Source organism: Diaporthe citri (genome assembly GCF_014595645.1).
Source record: "Diaporthe citri strain NFHF-8-4 chromosome Unknown scaffold_7, whole genome shotgun sequence".
Taxonomy (NCBI): Eukaryota; Fungi; Ascomycota; class Sordariomycetes; order Diaporthales; family Diaporthaceae; genus Diaporthe; species Diaporthe citri.
Window position 1 is genome coordinate 3,072,432 of NW_025064852.1, and position 19,774 is coordinate 3,092,205.

Below are 19,774 nucleotides of genomic sequence, written 5' to 3' on the forward strand. Positions count from 1 at the left end.
GCCATTAAAATAAGTTTGCTATTAATTTAAGTACGCTATAATTACCTTAGGCTAAAGCTAATAAAGCATATACTTCCTTATATAATAAGCTTAAATTAATTATATTACTTTTAATTATTCTAAAGATATATATAAAATAAGGTCTTAATAACCTTTTTTTTGCTAAATTAAATATATAATAATAGCGAAAAGGTCATTCTTAAGAATATTAGTGCGTATTTCGCGTTTATAGCAAACTTTTGATGCAAGGGGGGATAGCTAACCAAAGAAACAGGGAGGGGGCTGCGTTTCGTTTGGGACAGACAGCGCACAACTACAGTAGCCACAAACCCTCGAAATAGTTTCCGTTCCACCAACCGTCCGCGGCCGACCCAACCACCACCACCCCGGGACCTGTCCGCAGTGTCAGAATATATAAACTCTCTAAGCTGCACACTGGCAGCGCTTTTTATTTCTTACACGCAGCCCCGCGAACACCTGTAGACCACTGATGGAAAATGCAATCGACTTAGAGGGCAGCGAGCAATCGCAGACATTCGATATGGACGTACTGCTTTCCACCATCCACGGCATAATTGAGGTCTCATGTTTACCCGGCCCGATCTCCACGCCCAGCATTATGGAGCAGCCTTTCTCCTAAGAGATTCCATTGCGTTCAAAATATTCCATGCGTTCCAGACCCACTGTCTGTCCCATCCTGCAACCTAATCCTGGTGGTCGAGCGCCGCATTGGCGCCTGACCGAGGGACCAACATTGACCAGATCACGTAACAGAGCCATAATTAGACTTTGATTTCCTAATTAATTGGATGAAGGCGGGTGAACAAGTACGGCACTGCCAACCAACAGCATTGGTGTGTTTGGGCCTCGGCCAAGAAGCAGGCCATATGGCAGGCTCCTGCGCTGGGAAGATGGAGACAACGATGCTCTAGTTGGTGATGTGACGCCGACGCCGAGACATGTTCCCAAATCAGAAGGCACGATGGGAGCTGCCGATTATGAAAAATCATTGGACCCCGCGACTATAACATTGATCGGTTGCAGACGTCACACTAAGCTCGTTTATCTTCACAGAAACAGACTCGACAGTCAACTCTTGTCTGAAAACTTCCCCGTGAGAATCGTGTTCATCATCATCTGTCGTTCCCGGCTGCGAATTACCACATTACCCTCCTAATTACATCTTCTATTACCTTCTCACCCATTACTGTACCTTGATTACCGAGAAGCCTCGTGGGATCTCTCAAGATGGTCGCCCAGCATGCTGCAGAAGGAACCCGCGCCCACGGTATCCGGGCAATGTCGATGACTTTGGTCGATGCCCAGACAGGTCGAAGTCTTCTGGATCCCAACACCGAGAAGTTTACACTTGTAAGATCATGTTACTCAGTCCGGGTCTTCTTGTCCAGACTAGGACATGCTAACAAATGATCTTAGCTTTCGGCAGCCATTAATACTGGTATAAAGATTGTTGAATTAGACGCTGGACGTTAAGCCTTTGCAGCTGATGGCAGAGACGTAGTTGCGGGATGGACTAGGGACGGCTCTATAACTTTTTGGGGCTAAACAAACCATATGAAGGGCTACTTGGAAACTTTCCTCCAGAAAATCAGACAGGACTTTCCCTGAGTTATGATCCAAGATCTAGCTAACCCTGATAACATTGCATAATATCAGCGCATAGTTAGTCCCGACGCTAATTTTGATGGCGTTATAAACAACTATCAACCAAAGTTCGCTGGGGGCATTTACTTCAATAGTTCTGTGAGTTATCCCCAATAAGTCCATACTGCTAAGATCAAACCTTTAATAAGAATAAAAACCCAGCGAGTATCGGCCATGGTCCGCGGGGCAGCAGGAACGGACAAAAAGCATAGAGAACGCTACCTCAATTTCCACTTTGTATTTGCCGCAGCCACAGCGCATGAGTTAATGCATGCATTCTTGGCTCTGCTTGCTGGGGCCAGTAATACGCCCGATAAATATACGCCTCCGGAAACTACTCACCTAAACTATAGGCAGCCAGCTGTCCCTGGTCGGAGTATAGGGGCCGGCGAATCCGGAAGATTCATGGAGAGACTCTTATTTGGAGGATCTTTGGAGTTCTACCGTGATCTAAACGATGATAATGGACAAGTAAGTCATGATCACTAGCTTCCCGACGGGATCATCGCGCCTCTCGCTGACACTAGGTAAAGTGTGGCATCGTACATCGCCTAGACTCACATGCGGTGGCCAAAAGACTCAGTACGTCGAGCTGTTGGAAAATTGTCCGCCATGAAGGTTCGTTATTTGTGTGCTCAGTACTCCTACTTGATTGTTATCTGATCAAGTGACTAATATCTGTCAAACGCGTGCAGACTTACATTTCCAATCACCACTGTGGGACCGGATATCACAGAACAGCAACGACGGCAGGTGAATCTGAGCAGCCTTGGCTCGATCCAACCGCATGCCCCGGCTGTTGCGGGCCCTAGCACAAACATGCAAGGGAGGAAGGAGATATGGTATAACATTTCCGGAACAGAACTTCAAGAAGTCGTCACGAAGCACAGGAGGGCCCTTACCGTTCATGCTATCAAGGTCGGCGCCTAAGCGCCTCGGGCAAAGAGGGCTTTGGTTAGTAACCAGTGTTGCCTTTAATACTATATCTCCAGACCAAAGAGACGCTGTCCAGGTTTTCAGCTCTGTGTTTCCAAATGTCGAGTGCTCAAGTAGACGTCTTCGATGAGTATAGTAATCGAGAATGATTACATGCGCGCGCTGTGTTGTCAGACCGCAACTCTGAGCCCGTCAACGCAGCCCAGTAAAGCCAGTGGAGCAAGGCTATTCGTCTGAATTACCACTCAACATAAGGCTACACTTGACGCGCCCTATGTGTAAGCAACCTGCATGTACACTTGATGGATGTTCCACAAGCCCAGTACGATTCCGCCCTACAGCAAAGATCCGGGCAAAACGACGCGGCGTGTCTGCCAGAGGTCAATAATTTCCCACGATGATTACTAAACAAATGCAATGTCTGTGATAGATTAGTGCTTGTCAGTGTGAGCTTGAGATTTGGGATTCGACTGAACGATCACGTGGGTACTGAATTCGCGTTAAGGAATTGACACGAATCAATGTCTTCAAAATGTATTCAAAGTGCAGTCGATGCCCGTCGAATGGATAGTCATAGATAGACAGATCCCTATCGTTCGAGAAAAGCTGACCAAATTCTGATATTCAACTTACATTCTTATCTTGAAATGATTTGCTGAGAAACAATCACCCAGCATGACAGCGAAGATCGCTATCATTGTTAGGGCTACCAGCACCCAAGGCCGTGGCATCATCGAGTTTATAGCAGGCAACCCAGATTACAAGCTTCGCGGCTTCACTCGTAACACCAATAGCACCACAACCCTAGATCTGGCGTCTAAAGGAGTTAAAGTCGTCCAAGCCAACCTCAACAACCCAGGATTACTACGTATTACTTTTGCCGGGCTATATACAGTATATAGCGTCATAGATATACTAGAGATACAGGCAGAATTAGAAAATAACGCCGCCACTGCTGCAGCAGAGGAAAGGCAGGGCATCAATATCGCACAAGCCTGCCTGGAGACTTCTAGCCTAGAGCACTTCATATAGAGTATACTGCCAGACGCTACTAAACTCAGCAAAGGGGCATTCAACCCACCCAACTTTAAAGGCAAGGTTATTTGTCAGTGGTATGAGAGGGGAATAGGACTCGGAGCATGTATCTTGCCTTGCACAGCCCGGTCAGGGTCTTGTGGAACCACTCGCTCCTGGAGGAGAGGATGATCCGGTATAGAATCCAGGACTTGGTGCTGTAGTGGACGATATAGTCGGAGAAGAGGTCGGTATTGAAGGCAGTACTGTCTGCGGATCGGTAGGTAGCCTCCTGCTTCTTATCTCGACGCATTCTGGATGATGATAGAAGGGAGTGCTATAGGAACAAGAGGTAATATAGATAAATGCTTGTACTGGATTGACTGGATCTGACTTGTTGAGGATTGAGTTGAGTTGAGCCTTGAAGTTGAGTTAAAGAAATCAGGAGTGGTGTCTGATTGTTTGGAATCTTAAAAGACATTTTATATCCCACGGGCAAACAGTCAGCCCCTTAGTTAGTCGGTCACTGATCAGCTAGTCTGAGGGCTTTAATTGGGACATCCTGTTACATGAGGACCACTTCCGGCCCTGTCTAGACATTCTGCCCGTACAGCGGACGGAAAGTGTTGATAGAGCATCTGAGCTAGTACCAGCCTTCACCTGTGGGCTAGAGATTTACCGGTAGGATACTGAATGCCCCAGGGTGTGTGGATCACTCCATGCTGGTGGCTACTCTAAAGCTGTCTATGGAGGGCACTCCGATGATAGGCGGCCACTGTGGCCCGCTGGGAGGGATGTGAATTGTATGGAATTGAAGGCTGAGCGAGATGAAAGTGACCCCGGCTAGGCATTCGATGTCATGGAAACTTATCGTAGATCACTAGAGAGTGTAACAGATCTGTTGCTAATCTGTCGGCCGGACGGCTATGGTAATCAGCAGCACGGTTGTGCATCAAATCTATATACTGTGCCAGCAGACACTCTCCGCCTATGCTCAAATGCTGAAGCGAGGCCAGCCGAGAGATTATGGAGAAAATAGAATCTTGTATCGGGTCAGACTTAGGAGACGATCACGTCCGCTGCCCGTTGCGCTCGATCGTGGTGGTCTTGATGCAGTCCCGGACACCGTGTATATACATCTACATCATTGTGTTTGCTCGGATTAAGCTACTTGTTGACGTCTCTGCAAATTCCTGGAACATCTGCGGGTGATTCTAGATGCCCAATACTATAAACTACTTGACCTGTGACAGCATCATCGAGAGTGGCGTTTCAGGGGCTCTTTTGCTAACGATGACTGGAGATTCTACAGGCAAAGGCTGACATATTGTATATTCCTGACCTCTTCTACACTCTTAGACCTTCTGGGAAAGTCCACCACGACTACAATGAGCTGTCCAACGTGCTTCTGGTTGATGTGTCTTGTTCCCAATGGCAGAGATAATTTTAAGGAACTTGGCTCGACCACTTATGCGTGGCATGGGATTTAGATTTTGTCATCTGCGTGATTGCAAAGAGAAGGCATAAGTCAGATGGCTTGACTATCACACATTTAAGTGTCAGTCACAAAATGCGTAAGGATGTGATTGTGGAAATGCGCAGCCCACTTTGCCAGTGTTCCATATCAATAGACTTATCGTACCACATACGTTGTTGAAGTGATCTTTTCATGGTTTTGAAGTGCGATACACTATGGAAGGTCCCGTGTAGCTTGTTTAGGATCTTTCATTCACTCATCCTACCGGCGCAGGAGATTGGCCGATAGGAGACTTTAGGGCAGTACATAAAAGATTACACTATAGGGGCTAACCTAGATGAGGTTATTCCGAAGAAGTGCATTCGGAGGTCATTCAATGGGAGTTTGTTCCAGAGGATATTTTTCTGTGAGAGACTGTCATACTAGGAGGTGTTATCAATACACCCACTTTGCTAGTTATCTCGACGGGAAGAGCCATAGTACCCGAGCTTTGTGTTCCAAATAATATTTCGGAGTAAGATGATTGCAAAGAATAGGTGTCCCTTAGTACACGGTCAGAAAGATTGCGTACGGAAAGCGCAAAGTCTGAATTTAGAGGGACAGGAGTGGGTCTAAATCGTATTTTCTCTAACGTATATCATTAGCGGAGTGGGAGGCAGGATTCTTTGACTAGGTGTTGCCTAACCTTAGCGAGTATCACTAACTACATACCGGTGTGAATGTAAGGAAGCACAAGGGACAATTAACTCGCCAATGAGGTATTCTCAATGGCTGACCGAGGTGTGGCCCCGTCTAATCAGCACCTGCATCAAGTATTGGCAAATTAAGCCGGCCAATGCGAGACCCTGGCAGCCAGGCGATGGGCAACCTACCGATATTGTTGGGCCAGAGGCCGCCAGGAACCAGGCCTCTTACCCACCTCCAGTATTCTGGAGGCGGTGACCACATCCTGGCCCATGGCGTGTGGTAGCACCCGCGTAAATTTGATCGATTCCGAATGAAAAACGAGATGGCTTTGGAGCGTGTTGGAGTCGGAGCGGTGGCTGAGGTGATTTACACGCTGAACATCACTGAGCGTGGGTGAAGCGTGGCCGGATGAACGGGGCATTGCTGACTAACCCACTTGAGACGCGCAGGCAGCAAAGTCGGGGTCGACTACCTAGGTAGGCGCCGCAATTAGTTCGAGAGGTGGGCGGGTATATGTGTCTGGTCGACTGATTACAATTTGTCGACGTCGGCACTGTTAACGCCCATGTGTGTATCTAGCCATCAGGTGAAAGAAGACTGTGGGGTTTGAAAACAAAAATGGACCTGTAGGTCCTTAGTCTGATCACGGCGGACGCCGGGATTAGTTGATGTGGCCTTACCTGCATTTGGTTAGGAAGCTGCAATACATAAGTATTGTGCCTCATTTTTCTTCCCTGGGTACCTTCTAAATGCTCCGATGCGCAGTGCATACCGTGATTCTATTGAAATTAGAGTGGTCTCCAGCATTGTGAAGTAAAGCTTTATGCTCTATTGCAAGGGGCCTAAAGTCGCTTTAAACTTTTCCTCTGCACGATCATAGCATCACAGCACGTACTGTGACGTACATTGTAGGCCCTGCCTACCCAGGGTACCTAGGTACGTTGCATTGATTTCCAGCCAGCGAGATTCTCACCAGACCTCAAACATTACAGCAAAAAGGAGCCCTTGATTTAGTAGCGCCGAGGCAGTCGGTGTATACAATCTCCGCTGAATTCGTTTGTGCTCAGGAAGTTGTCCGCAAGAAGGCTTATACGTCGAACTAATGAGGTATTTGTAAAATCATGCCAGGGAAAAGGAAATTGAAAGGGCCAAAGGCTCGAAATTCATGTTATTTGGGGTAAAATCAACCACAATTGCTGTCTTCGTGGTGCAAATTTCTTTTCTACTAGAAGGTTTGGAGTTCGACAGCCCCATCAAAGCCCACCAGTGCCGGCATTCAAGTACACAACCGAGTCCAACCCAGAGCCTATCCTCTTTCTACATATACCGGCCAGGAATGGGGAACAACTGTGAAGTAAGCCTTCCATTCCCACTCTTTATCTGGGTCCACTTGAGATATTTTATAATCACGGACAATTGTGGCGGCAGTCTTGAAAATTTGTATTTCAGCCAAGTGCTCACCTGGGCATCTGTTGTAGCCTAATCCGAACTGTGCACAGTTAGCGAAGACAGGCCAGTTTAGCTTGATACACAATAGACATACCAAGAGCCAGTAATGATACATGGTATGAATCCCATCCGGTAACCACCTTTCAGGTTTGAACTCCTTTGAGTCGGCACCCCAACAATCCTTGCTCTGCTGCATGACTCTAACGCCAGAGTCAGTCAGTCAGCTTCAAGACACTCCGAAATCAAGTTTGAAAGCGGGGAGGGGAAAGGCAAGGGAGCCATTTGGCGTCTTCTTACTGTGGGTTGATAGATAAGATGGTACCTGCCGGGAAGTGGTGGGTGCCGATAGTCAGGCCGTCTTTCGGCGCCACTCTGGACAGCTGGAATGGGCCAGGTCCAAACAATCGCACGGATTCGTAGACACACGCCTCGAGGAAAGTCAGCTTGCGCGAATCATCATAGGTCACGACCCGATCCTGACAGCGGCCCTCCGCCATCGCCGCCTTTATTTCATCCTTTGCGCGCTCCCAGATGTCCTGATGTCTGATCATGAAGTAAACAAACGATTGGAGGGCACCTAAAGGAATCAGTTTTCAGCTATCAAGTGAGATGATTCGAAGAATTTGGAGGGGGACCTACAAGACAGAGTATCTGACCCAGCAGCGACACTTGTTGCCGTCTGTGCCTCGACATCACGGTAGCTAAGGAGATCAGGGCGCTCCTGATGAGTCTTCAACCAATGAGCGACAATATCAAAACGGGCATCGGGGTCTGCTTTTCTTTGATGTAGTGCCTCCATCGACGTGAGAAAATGGCCTCGCCTGCATTATCGAAGGTGGTCTACGAAAAAGACTTGTCAAGGTGCATCGGCTCATGACTCTCAGCGTACTTATCCATCCAGTCGAACAGGTAGCTTATATTCCTGTCGTAATGTGCCTCGGACCGAAGGAGGTGCGATAAGGTGAAGCCGGGAGCAAACAATTTGGATCGCTCCATCTTCTCCTTTGGGTCCAGAGTCGATTGTGGAGTCACATAGCGGTAGTCTGGTATGGCAAATGCTCGGTACCAATTTCCCTTGTACTTGTTTAGTAATCGGAGTCAAACGATGCTGGCAAGGATGAGAAAGCGGTCGGCTCCAAGGAAGAAATGTCGAAGCATTGGAATCACCCACTTTAGAGTAGTGGGTTCAATATTAACACTGGTTTGATCTTGAAGGCCGTCATGTCTTATAGCACCCTTGACTCTAGGACAGCACGAAATTGTACATACCTTGCGTAAATGTGACTGGAGGAGCAGCTTTGGACCAGCCGGGTGGCTTACGCTGACCTCATCTGGCGCGATCCTAACAAAATGGCCATGCTGTTCGTGAAGTCGTATAATCTCCGTATTATGGTCGCCCTCGAAAATGTGGTAGGCGTGCCACAGACGTGTAATAGACGCCCAAAATGGTCCGGGGATCCGAGCCAGAGGAGAAAAGTAGTGGTCCCAGAAAGCGACAGTGGCAAAATAAGACACAGCAACAGCAATGCTGAGACCACACCAGTATCGAAAATCACACGTGGGTATATCCATTGTTCAGTGAAGAAGGGGAGACAGTGCAACAGGTGGCCCAAAACGCCTGGAATCCACTGGATTGGACGTTGCCCGTATGTTCCCAAGGCCTCTAAAGTTCGTGGTGAGGTAAAAGAACTTGTTTGTCAACTGTTCACTACTTCAATCGATGGTAGTCGGACTGTAGTCTCTATATTTCCGTGGAAAGAAAGGATTTACCAGTCAGAATTATTACTCGCCTGATGGAACACAACCTTAGGTTTCGATCAGGCGATCAGCTGGACCTCCGAAGACTTGCCTAAATGCGGTCTTGGCCGAGACGAGTTGCATGATAGGCAAAACTCATTCGCATGTGCAACATGCAAGCCAGGCCCAACAGATGATGCACTGCTACACAGTAGGCGAAAATCTACATGAACTGTGCAGTACAAGAGGTGTACTTGAGGTGGACATGAGCCTTTTCTTTGCTGGCTCCATCGGTGTTTTTCCCCCCACCAGGCTACCAACGAATTGTTGGACATCTAGCTAGGTCTCGGTTCCTTGTCCTCTTCGGATGTCACTTTGGAGTCTCAAGTGTTCTCTCCCGAATTCCAATGTTGGCAGGCCGCGCTGCCCGGGTAGCAGGCATGGTCGATTGTCCTCCTAGAAGTGTAAGATGCGAATGCTTGAATCCTCCATCGAAAAACGTATAATTGAATTTTGAAGACGAGCCCCTAAGTCGACAAGACATTTTTGGGTTCAAATCTCTGCAATACATGTTTTGAGAGAACCAGGGCCAAATTAATTACCTTGAATATCACCGAAGTAACAGGCAATTCATCCATATCCGCGAATACATACGTAGCTTAGGTCAACAGAAAAAACAGACTGCCGTGAATCACAGAATTATACAACATTTTCAGCGCCCCATTTTGGATACACATATTGGCCATCCCTCAACTCTATATGATTCGGGTCCCAGTGTATGTCCTCTCGCGTGGAGTCAGACGTCACAACAATCTGATGAGTGGAATCGCCCGGCTGCGAGACCCGTGAAAATTTTGAAGTGTCTCTGCTGCTGCGTTTTCTTGACGAAAGGAACGACTTCAAGGATGAGAGAGAAGAGAACGGCCCTTGTAGCGAGCTCAAATGCTCGTAAAATCGGGGAAACATGGGCATGCACCCCACGACCATGGTTCCAACGAGCTCTGCAAATCTGTGAGCAGCGTCAATACGGCTCTCGCGTCTTGTACAGACATCAGAAACTTACGACCAGAGGCCAACCTTTGCTATAGCGTTGGTTTGGTTGACCTCGGTCAGCATGGGTATTCGGTAGGCGACTCCGAGCGCCGCAATCACACATGTGCTAGTCTTCGGTTAGCCTCTCTCCCTCGGAAGGGAATTCATTCGGGTGACTGAGTATTTAACTTACAAAACGCCCACAGAAAATATAGATAAAGCCCCTAGCCTGCGCTTCAAAGGCATCTGCAGGTGCCAGATCGCCCAGCAAGGGACAAGTAGGAGCCCAAGGTCAAGGATTAGGTTGATTAGGCCTGCCGACAATACACCGCCCTTGTTATCAATACACTTACCCTCCACCGTTGGGTGCCAGATCTTCTCGCGAGGAACGCATTGAAATAAAAATGTGAAAAAGCAAGAGATGTAGTACCCAACAGTTGCAGCTATGAGAATCTGCAGAGCCCACCAGACTTTGCCCTTGGAGGAGCCATGGGGACAAAATATCCTCTTGAGCTGGACACATATGAATACTTCGCGGCACCCATCGCTGGCGGGTAAATGACTTGGAACACATTGCACAACTAAGGTCGATTAGCACAAAGCTGGGCACTCACGGGGCCGCTGTTCGATTGATAGGAGTTCATACGTATAGCATGTAAGAGAAATCGACTGCTCGTATATTCCACAAGTCACGAGTCAGGCCAAGAGACGCGACGTATATGTAGATGACACTCCAGACTAGAAATCCAGTCTGAAGAGAAAGTCAGTAGCATATCCCGCGGATACACAGCAGTAGTCTCACCAGAGCACACAAAGCTACATCTTTCAAAGAGTCAACGTATGATTTTTAATCAAGGCTGAGCTGCAACTTACAATCCTCATGCTTCATATCTTTCAGAATGACGGCTTTGGTGTAGGTCCGTATACCGACTGCGACTGTCATGATGACCATGGAGGTAATACCAACGCCCAAGGTCGCCTCGTACAAGGATGGTGGATCGTCAAAGTTGGATGTTGTTCCATTCGGTGGAGGGATGACCGGCATGTCCTCCGGAATCTGTTGGCCTGCCATGATTCAAAAACAGGCGTGCCGCGTTCGGACGAGACTACCTTTGAGACCAGAGGAAGTGGAAGTGGCGAGACTATTGATCAACTTAAAAGAGAGGAAGGAGGAAGACAAAATCAGCAAGGAGGGCATTCTTCGATTGCCGGAGTGTAAGGTGATTGATTCAACGGGTTGATCAACCCACCTCTTTAAATGGTCGTTTCCCCAGAGAGGCCTGATCTGCTCGGAAGGATCACAATGCCAACCAGCCGAACAGTTAGCCGATCGAGTGCATGCATGTCGTGTGACTGGTTTAAACCAACCTACATCAAGTGTTCGTTGTCAGCCTCTTCACATGTCTGTCTGGGCCGGCGCGTTCGAATCAGCTCCGGCCCCCAATGTTGCAGTACATCTGTCGAAATTGTGTTGGTTACAAGGGCCCAGTCAGGCAGTCCAATCAGCAAAATCCCGGATCCAGTAGGTGGTACGAACATGTACCCCGAAAGTCCCCTGGACCCCGTCTCCATTTCCACCTGCGCCATTCTGATGAAAAATTTAGACGCTGGCTCGGCGCCTGTGGTCTCACCAAAAATAGAGAGGATACTGCCACAGGCACCTTCTAAAGTTGGCAAGGCCTTGCATTTCCTGGAAGTACCCAGTACGGCAGTGCCCTGTGTCGTCTTTTGCGGAAGTCCACCACAACGTTCACCAACTGGTACCCAGGTACTTTCTACGACGTTGTCACACAAGATACGAGGAACATCTAAGTGGTTTTATTTCTCTCAAATAATGCAGTTCTCACAAAACATGAACACAAGTGAATTCACCGCTCGCCTGTGATTAAATAGTTGAATAAACAGTAGTGTCTGATATCCCTGTGCTGATACCTCAGATGACAAAAAGCATACTGTGGCAGTTTGAACCCTCCCGGCACCAAGTTCTGAAATACACGATTAGGATCGTACTTTGCCTGGATGTCTTTCAGCCTAGCGACGCTGTCTGCCCCATAGTGCAAGATGACGTCTTGACCCCAGCTGGCATCGTTCATGAATAGGTATGGCAGATAAACGCCCTCGCTCTTGGAATTGTCTTCGATTGCTTGGACCATGTCCCGAGTTGCGCTGTGCACAAGTGCGTCGTCCTCTGGAAACCATCCGCCAGAGTCTATCACGAACCACGTCTGATTTAGAGGCAGGAGTCCGAGTGCATTACCTCCACGACTGTGGCCTTCCTCAACGCGCCTCGATGAGATGGGCTGTAGGCCGAATGCCGCAGTTCCAGCAGTCACGGACTTGATTTGTGCCAGACCAGTAGAGTTCATCATCAGACTCGTCAACGACTCGTAATGAGCTTTACTTGGCTCAAAAGCCGTAGTACGCCAGTCGACTCTCCTGTTCACTCTCTATCAGCTTCGGCCAGCACTTTTGGGTGATTGAAACGGCTTACGGTGGGAAACCCGAGGGGCCCTGCCCTGAGATGAACTCGCTGAAGCTCGATATCTTGATTGAGTCTGCTGTGGTATTGATCGGGTAAAAAGGAGAAAATGCGTCTGGTGACTCCTCAGGCTTCAGGTAAACCAGATTCAACACCACGCCCACGGTAACGTTGCTCACGTAACCTTGCAGCATGAGGTTGGCGTAAGGATCCTTGTTGGGAGCAGTCTGATATTCGAACATTGCATCAAAAAGGGCAGGCAAACTGTCTATCGTATACGCCTTCACTCCAGCCCATACTTGGCCAATTGGGTACGTCGTCAGAGTGAACGACGTCACAATACCTTGCAGAATATATTCAGTACCCGGGATGTAGCGGCGATCTGTGGACAGTAAACATACAAAAATTATTGGTGCCGCCTTTCAAAGCCCAGAATAGATCGGAATTTTGGGTGCCGTTCGCGTTCACGATCGATCCATCAGCCAGAACGACCTTTGACCATATTAGAGTGGAAAGCTATGAGAGAAGAGACTGAGTGTTATGTGTTTTCATACCTCGAAATTCAGGACATTGTCACACACCAACCCGTATAGATCAGAAAGGTAGGAAAGACCGCCTTTCGAAATCTTGTCAGTCAAACCCTCCACCAGTTGTCTTCGAACGAGAAGTGGCATACCTCCTGTCGTCAGTCCTCCAACACCCACGTCGCCTACTCTGCCACCTACCACCGTGACGCTGAAGGGATCCAGCTTGGAGTATACTTCACCCCAAGTTAGCCCGGACCCTATCGTAGCGACCTGTTCGGACTGTTCGTATTTGACCTCGTTGAAGCCAGACAGGTCTATCAGGACGCCACCGTCAATGTTCGCTGCTTGTGGCGCAGGTGAGTGTCCTCCAGAGCGGATGGCAAACTTGGTGCCGGTCTCAACGAGACGCGTCACGATCATCTGAAGTTGTTCTGTATCGGCGGGAACAAATATACATGCCGGCAATCTCCAGGCAGTTTCCGACCTGACAGTGTCAGTTGAGTCTGTACCAAGTGGCAGGTCGTGAAAGACTACATAGGTGGCCAGAGAGATATTGAGGTGAGACAAAACTTTACCAATTCTCCGTTCTCAATTCAGGATACTCGGGCTCATCCTGCAAGAAAATCACGCTGTTCAGTGCATTATTGAGGTCCTTGCATAGGCGGTCGGTGGCATCAAAAGATACTGCTGTGGTATGATAGATAAAACAAGACCAAACGGCCAGCACGGTCCACGTAAGGAAGTGTGCCATTTTCTGCTTCCGCAATGATACTTGCGCGTGTCAGTGAGTCGCCCGGTGAACTCTGTTCGTCGAAAGCGGACCACTCTAGCTATTGTTCCTGGCAAGAGAGGAGACTTGATGACGACCCTTCTAGTTGAGAGTAACGAAATCAAAATAGCACTGTTGTCTTGTATGAGACGCAAATCGTGAACATGGTACACAGTACGACTGAAAAATGAGACTAGCCCTTAGCAGGTCAATTGACCGAAATAGATTCAGGACAACAATTCATGGCGAGGCTGATTGTCCAGCTTTCTTGTGGGGGCCAACATTTTGCGCAGACCCCAATGATATAGTAGGATTTGTTGGTCTTTGTGATCACATCCATATTCGGCTCTTGGGTCGTATAGAGAATACTCTTTTCGGCTGTGATCATCGAGAGCCGCTTACAACATTCGCGATGTAGATATACCTGGCAAGGTTCGGTAATGCCACTCGGATAATGGTTACGTGGATGAAGTACATGTTACTGCTTAAGTGACGACGTCGCAGCGCATTCCATCTAGATGATGACTAACAGAGAATCGGACTCTATATTGGTTTTGCGTGCAATCTTAAGTACATGTAGTTAACAATTCACTCGCGGCTCTATTGGTCGTGAAATTTGTCGTTTCTACGTCCTCGGTCGGCTGACATAAGTGGTGCCTTATATATTCATTGATTGCAGTGGTTCATGGCTTTAGTTGGTTCCCGGGTAATGAAGGCCGGAAGAACTGGCCGTAATGAAAGATACCTAGGTAGTAAATACCTAGGTACTTAGGTAGGGTGGCACCGGACCGAACGGAAGGCGCAATTCTTAAGCCAAGTTGTTGTTGTGCGACGGCAGAGCACATTTATGTCGCAATGGGCGACATGTTACAAACATCGAGAGGGTTTGTAGAGCACTGCGCAGAGCCGGGAACGCATTATTTATGCAGGCTGTTGTATTGCGCCTGTGAGTGTTACACGACAATTTCCAAGCCAGCCCAGCTGAGAAACATGACCTAGGTATATTGCCTTGGCGCATCACTGTTGCCCCGCGATGCCGATCTGCACCGTGGGGGCCGTCTCGTCGGAAGGCTGATCCAAGGCAGTAAGCTGACCCGCTCCACAGGCAGACAGGGCATCCAACTTTACACCTGCCTGATCTGCCTTCTGTTGGTCGTTGGTCATGTAGTTGGTTGGTGATGCATTTGGTGTTGGTGGCATAAGTCTTTCAAGGCAGCATGGTTTCACGAGCTCATCCCGCTTTGACGCAGCATGCCGCGGACAAGGGAGCTCATCCCCAGCTTCCAAGTTGGACCTCCGTCACCCAGCTTCCCGACGTTCATTCTTATGAAGACCAGCTTGCAATCCTGGCGCCTGCCTAGATACGCCATCGTAGCTTGATGTCATAACACAACACTCCAGCAACCATACTTTCATCTCCAGGCCGGCGGGATCCTTGGGTTCTACACAGAACATCAGTTGAACTCTGCTGCAATGGCTGGAACGATCATCTTCACTGGGGCCAACAGCTCGCTGGGAATTCCTGCTGCAGAACACATCCTCCGCCTCTACCCGCAACACACGGCCATTTTCACTGTGAGGGATGACTCGACCTCTGACCCAAACACCAGAAAGCTCCGTGAGACCATCGCCCGCTACCCGCAAGCAAAGGCTTCTGTTCATGCCCTCGACCTCGCCAGCCTGTCCTCCACCCACGCCTTCGCGGACACCGTCATATCCGGCATCAAGAGCGGCCAATACCCGCCACTCACCGCCATCGTCTGCGTCGCCTACTACTGGAACCTCGTCGGCGACCCCGAGCCCACCGCCGACGGCTACGACAAGACCTTCCAGGTCAGCCACATCTCCCACGCGGCCCTCGTCCTCCGCCTTCTTGGCAGCTTTGGGCCCACCGGCCGGGTGGTGCTCCTCTCGAGCGACTCACACTGGCCCGGCAAGAACGCCATGGAGAAGTATCCTCCCTCCATTCCCAGCGATTTGGAGCTGCTCGTGAAGCCTTCTGTGGACGACGACAAGATGGGACGCGGCTACCAGAGATATGCAACTGCCAAGCTCGCCATCACTACGTGGATGTATGCGCTGAACGAGCATCTCCAGAAGGTAAGTCACCACCGATAATTCGGTGCACCTCTCCTCTCTTCTTATGAGAGCCTGTCACCAGAACGGGATGTCATCGGGATGTCATTACTCACGCGCTCTACCCAGGACCCCATCCTCAAGAACATCACCGCCGTGGCAATCAATCCAGGCAACCTGGTCGACTCCCGTGCATTGCGCAGCAATACGCCAAGGAGCATGTCACTCATGCAAACCTTCGTCTACAAGCCCTTGCTCCCAGTCCTCAAGCTCTCTATGGGTCCTACTAGCTGAGCTGGCTTTGAGCGACAAGTACGCCGGCCAGCGAGGGTTCTACACGCTCTTGCAAAAAGATAAGAGCTCTCCGGACAGCCAGGACAAGCAGAAACAGTCTGCTCTCTGGTCGCAGACCCTGAGGTGGGCGTCGATCACTCAGGAGGACACGAAACTTCAACTCTGACATCGCTCGATCGTACTCTGGGGAGGCAAGCAGGAGGCAACATTGAACACTTGGTGGGGTAGGGCAATATTTGAGGAAAGGAGTATCAACGCTTAGGAGGTGGCCACTCGGACCCCTGATTACTCGAGTGGTGAATGGAAAGCGGTCTGAATCTATGGGGATAGACATGTTGAACTGTCACGTGGGTGTCGAGTACCTACCTAGGTAGCTACCCAAGTAGGCAATGGGCAGCTGGCCCCCTCCTCCTTCGTTTTGCAGTCAAGGTTCAATTCGGTTTGCCTAGATACGACTATTCCAATTCCAGAACTGCGTGCCAGCTTGTCTGGCAGGAAAGGAGCACATAAAAGGCCATCTTCCCATGGAGGTACTGGCATCTCGCGCGAAGTAAATTGATTTCAGCGCATAATTACCAGTAAAGCCAGTGCAGCAGTTTTCAATCCGTTTTCACCTGGCTCGCGAAACGCCTCAGGAAAAAAGATGTCGCCATCTTCTCAGCTGCCAGTGGCCAATTCGCAGTCCACTTGCGGTGGAAGGGTTGGTAGCCAAGCAGGCCCCCGAGCCATCTGCCGACCACAATCCCAGCGAGCTGTGCCACTCGTCTGCTGAATGGGATCCAGGTAGGAAATGACATGTAGGAACCGCCGGCATCGAACATCTGGGTAATCAATCTCTCAGTTTGGTCACAACATGTCTTGTAGCCGCCCATTTCTTTCTGGGGTTGTTGGTTAGAGGCGGTGGGGCTGTCCATCTTTGTGTGTGACTTCAGGAGGCCAGGCGAGGACGTGGATTGATCTAGAGACTCACGTTCATGATCTGAATGATGTCGAACTTCCCCCTACTCGTTACGACCTCATCCTGACACCCGTACCAATTCTGGAAGAATGTATCGTCCAGCTGGAAAGCCACATCTGACTTCTCCGCCGACAGGAGGAACCGCGTCGTCCTGTCCTGGCGCCCGCTATCATCAGTTGTATTGAGGAGGGGATACAGACGGTGATTCGCCCAAGGTGGAACTCGTAGCTCGCCGTCCTGGGACCGCAGCTTGTATTCACGCCTCTCGATCTCGACACCGAGCGTGCCCGACAGCACCTTGATATATTCTTCCTGGTATGGGTGAAAGTGCATCGGCGGCTTCTCTAATGATGCGAACTTTATCAAATTCGGGTGTGTCAGGTCGAAGGATACATCATAGTAGAAGGCCCGAGTCGAGTCGCGAACTCGGTGGACTGTGATGGCCCCGTCGAAGCTGGCATGCCCAAACGTGTTGAGTGAGCATAATTTATTCAATCCAATCACGGATAACATTATCCGCTCCAAGCCTCCAAGCATTGAGAACAACGACCACCAGAAGGCTCCTGAAGTCCTCCCGGTCATGAAGGGCTTGGAGTCATTGAAGAGGGCGACTCACACACGCAATACTAAGTCATGGCTCGAGTCTGAAGACATGATTAATCGCTCTCTGGTGAAAGTAGGCACTTGAGCAATCAATTTCAGAGTCAGATCACGGCTTGTTTGTCAGGATAATCAGAAGCAATTCATGAATCGAATTGACTGGGACGAGCACCGTGTGACCAAGGAAAGCCCCGAGAATTCTTCTCTTTCTCGATTGCATGCCGGATATCAATGCTGTCCCCCGGCGTCGACGAGGCTCCGCTATCACTCCAAACTTCAGGCCCAGCACTTGAGTCTAATGCAAACATCGTCTGTGTTGGAAACCTTGGCAGCAAGTTGGTGATGGCTGCAGCCCGCCCACGCATGAGCCAGACCCAAAATGCGGTTGCTTCGTTCCGAATCGTGTCCGAATCTGGCAACTTTCGTCGCTTCAACCAACTCGAGGTACCATAGAGTGCAGTACAGTACGCATTGTGAATGCAACGTGAGGTGTGGGGGTGGCATCTGTTGGTCTCATGGAGTGTCCGAAAGACACTAGAGTTGATTGAGCTGAAGGAGGCGTGCCAAGTAACGCTGTGGGCTGCGTGGCCATGACTTGTGCGGCTGTGCCTTGATGGTATTGTGCACGGTGCGGAATGCTGCAGATGGGTCAGCAGATCTGCAAGTGAGCCCAGTGAGGCGTGATTCTGCAATGTAAGCGAGCCGCATGGTACATCGTACAGCAGCGTGGCGAGGCTGTTCCACTTCCCGAGGGGGGTTGCCACGGCGCTTCCCGTGGCGTTGTGCGTGATGGTGAAATTGATGAGCATATGCACTGGTTGGTGCCAAGGAAGTTGGAAGGAATTTGAGGCTCACCCTTGACCAGTCGAATGCGAGGACAGGGAAAAGGTCCCTGTCATGTCGGAAGACCAACTGCATCTATCCTACGAGTCACAGAGTCTATTCATGATGGCGTCGAGGTCCAGACTGGGAGCCTCGCAAGACCATCGTAACGGTCACTCGCCTGCGGTTACTGGGCCGGTGGCGCCCATCGGAGTCTGCACTCTGCATGCATGTAGTCAACTATATACCGAGAGATAGCAGCTCTTTTGCAGTGTTCCCGACTTCCAGGTCGTCGGTACCGTTGAATTTCAGTAGTCTATAGGTGTTTGCCCTCGAAGCACCGGTTTGCCAACCTCTTGTACGCATCATGAACCGCACTCGAACAACAACGACAAAACCTGCGACTGTTCCTATGTCCGATCATGTTCGGAAAGGAGAGCTCGCTCAGCAATATGGTGGTCTTCACACCGGCAAATGGGTCAGCGCTCTGCCGGCCTCGTGGATCCCCTATGTTCAGCTGACCCGGCTGAGCCCTCCGGCTGGCGTGTGTCTCGTGCTGTTTCCCCATCTTTTTGGCCTGTTCCACGCCTTCATCCTGCGGCCGTCGCCACCACCCGGCGAGATCCTGCGAGCCGGCGTCTTATTGACTATCGGTAGCTTCTTCCTCTCCAATGCCATCCATGGCTGGAACGACCTAATCGACGCCCCCATCGACGCTCTCGTCACACGGACCAAAGACCGCCCGATCGTGAGGGGCGCCGTATCGAAACGCGGCGCCCTGCTGTTCACCTTGTCACAGGTGCTGTTGGCAGCTGTCGTGTTGCTCGCTCTCCCTAGAGTCGTCGCCGTCGCTGCCGCCCCGAGCATCGTCGCCAACTTTTACTACCCCTGGTCCAAGCTACACACTCACGCGGCGCAATTGGTGCTGGGTATCAGTCTTGGCTGGGGAGTCAACGTAGGGACGGCAGCAATGGGTGTTGTGCCCTGATAAGAGGGTGCCTTGGCCCCGACTTCGTGTCTGTTTGTTTCTTCGGTGCTTTGGACAGTCATTTATGACACGATATACGCCTTCCAGGACATCTCGGATGATACCAGAATTGGCCTGAAGAGCACTGCTGTCTTTTTCCGGGAGCACACGAAGCCCTTCCTGTGGGTGTGCCTCAGCGCCCTGGTTGGGCTTCTCTGTATTCATGGTTACCTTCTGCAGTCGGACCTAGGATACTTCGCCATCACTGTCGGAGGATGTGTGGCG

At 50.0% G+C, this 19,774-nt stretch overlaps 7 protein-coding genes across 7 annotated transcripts; 3 read left to right on the forward strand and 4 right to left on the reverse strand.

Annotated features, from left to right (window-relative positions):
- Nucleotides 1-1,248: 1,248 nt before the first annotated feature.
- INS49_014003 (uncharacterized protein) lies at nucleotides 1,249-1,494 on the forward strand (the record flags this gene model as incomplete). Its single annotated transcript, XM_043174695.1, has 2 exons — nucleotides 1,249-1,371; nucleotides 1,438-1,494. The coding sequence occupies 2 exons, from the start codon at nucleotides 1,249-1,251 to the stop codon at nucleotides 1,492-1,494; spliced, it is 180 nt and encodes a 59-aa protein (XP_043021640.1).
- Nucleotides 1,495-6,413: 4,919 nt separating this feature from the next.
- Nucleotides 6,414-8,800, reverse strand: INS49_014004 (uncharacterized protein; the record flags this gene model as incomplete). Its single annotated transcript, XM_043174696.1, has 7 exons — nucleotides 6,414-6,418; nucleotides 7,241-7,268; nucleotides 7,323-7,428; nucleotides 7,526-7,805; nucleotides 7,868-7,929; nucleotides 8,118-8,308; nucleotides 8,498-8,800. The coding sequence occupies 7 exons, from the start codon at nucleotides 8,798-8,800 to the stop codon at nucleotides 6,414-6,416; spliced, it is 975 nt and encodes a 324-aa protein (XP_043021641.1).
- A 1,324-nt stretch (nucleotides 8,801-10,124) lies between these two features.
- On the reverse strand, nucleotides 10,125-11,069 carry INS49_014005 (uncharacterized protein; the record flags this gene model as incomplete). Its single annotated transcript, XM_043174697.1, has 2 exons — nucleotides 10,125-10,129; nucleotides 10,871-11,069. 2 exons carry the CDS (start codon nucleotides 11,067-11,069, stop codon nucleotides 10,125-10,127), a joined length of 204 nt encoding a protein of 67 aa, XP_043021642.1.
- Nucleotides 11,070-11,865: 796 nt separating this feature from the next.
- INS49_014006 (uncharacterized protein) lies at nucleotides 11,866-13,754 on the reverse strand (the record flags this gene model as incomplete). Its single annotated transcript, XM_043174698.1, has 6 exons — nucleotides 11,866-12,433; nucleotides 12,489-12,819; nucleotides 12,878-12,968; nucleotides 13,031-13,092; nucleotides 13,153-13,487; nucleotides 13,579-13,754. 6 exons carry the CDS (start codon nucleotides 13,752-13,754, stop codon nucleotides 11,866-11,868), a joined length of 1,563 nt encoding a protein of 520 aa, XP_043021643.1.
- A 1,491-nt stretch (nucleotides 13,755-15,245) lies between these two features.
- On the forward strand, nucleotides 15,246-16,142 carry INS49_014007 (uncharacterized protein; the record flags this gene model as incomplete). Its single annotated transcript, XM_043174699.1, has 2 exons — nucleotides 15,246-15,872; nucleotides 15,978-16,142. The coding sequence occupies 2 exons, from the start codon at nucleotides 15,246-15,248 to the stop codon at nucleotides 16,140-16,142; spliced, it is 792 nt and encodes a 263-aa protein (XP_043021644.1).
- Nucleotides 16,143-16,741: 599 nt separating this feature from the next.
- Nucleotides 16,742-17,637, reverse strand: INS49_014008 (uncharacterized protein; the record flags this gene model as incomplete). Its single annotated transcript, XM_043174700.1, has 2 exons — nucleotides 16,742-17,020; nucleotides 17,113-17,637. 2 exons carry the CDS (start codon nucleotides 17,635-17,637, stop codon nucleotides 16,742-16,744), a joined length of 804 nt encoding a protein of 267 aa, XP_043021645.1.
- A 1,297-nt stretch (nucleotides 17,638-18,934) lies between these two features.
- Nucleotides 18,935-19,510, forward strand: INS49_014009 (uncharacterized protein; the record flags this gene model as incomplete). Its single annotated transcript, XM_043174701.1, has 1 exon — nucleotides 18,935-19,510. The coding sequence occupies one exon, from the start codon at nucleotides 18,935-18,937 to the stop codon at nucleotides 19,508-19,510; it is 576 nt and encodes a 191-aa protein (XP_043021646.1).
- Nucleotides 19,511-19,774: the final 264 nt, after the last annotated feature.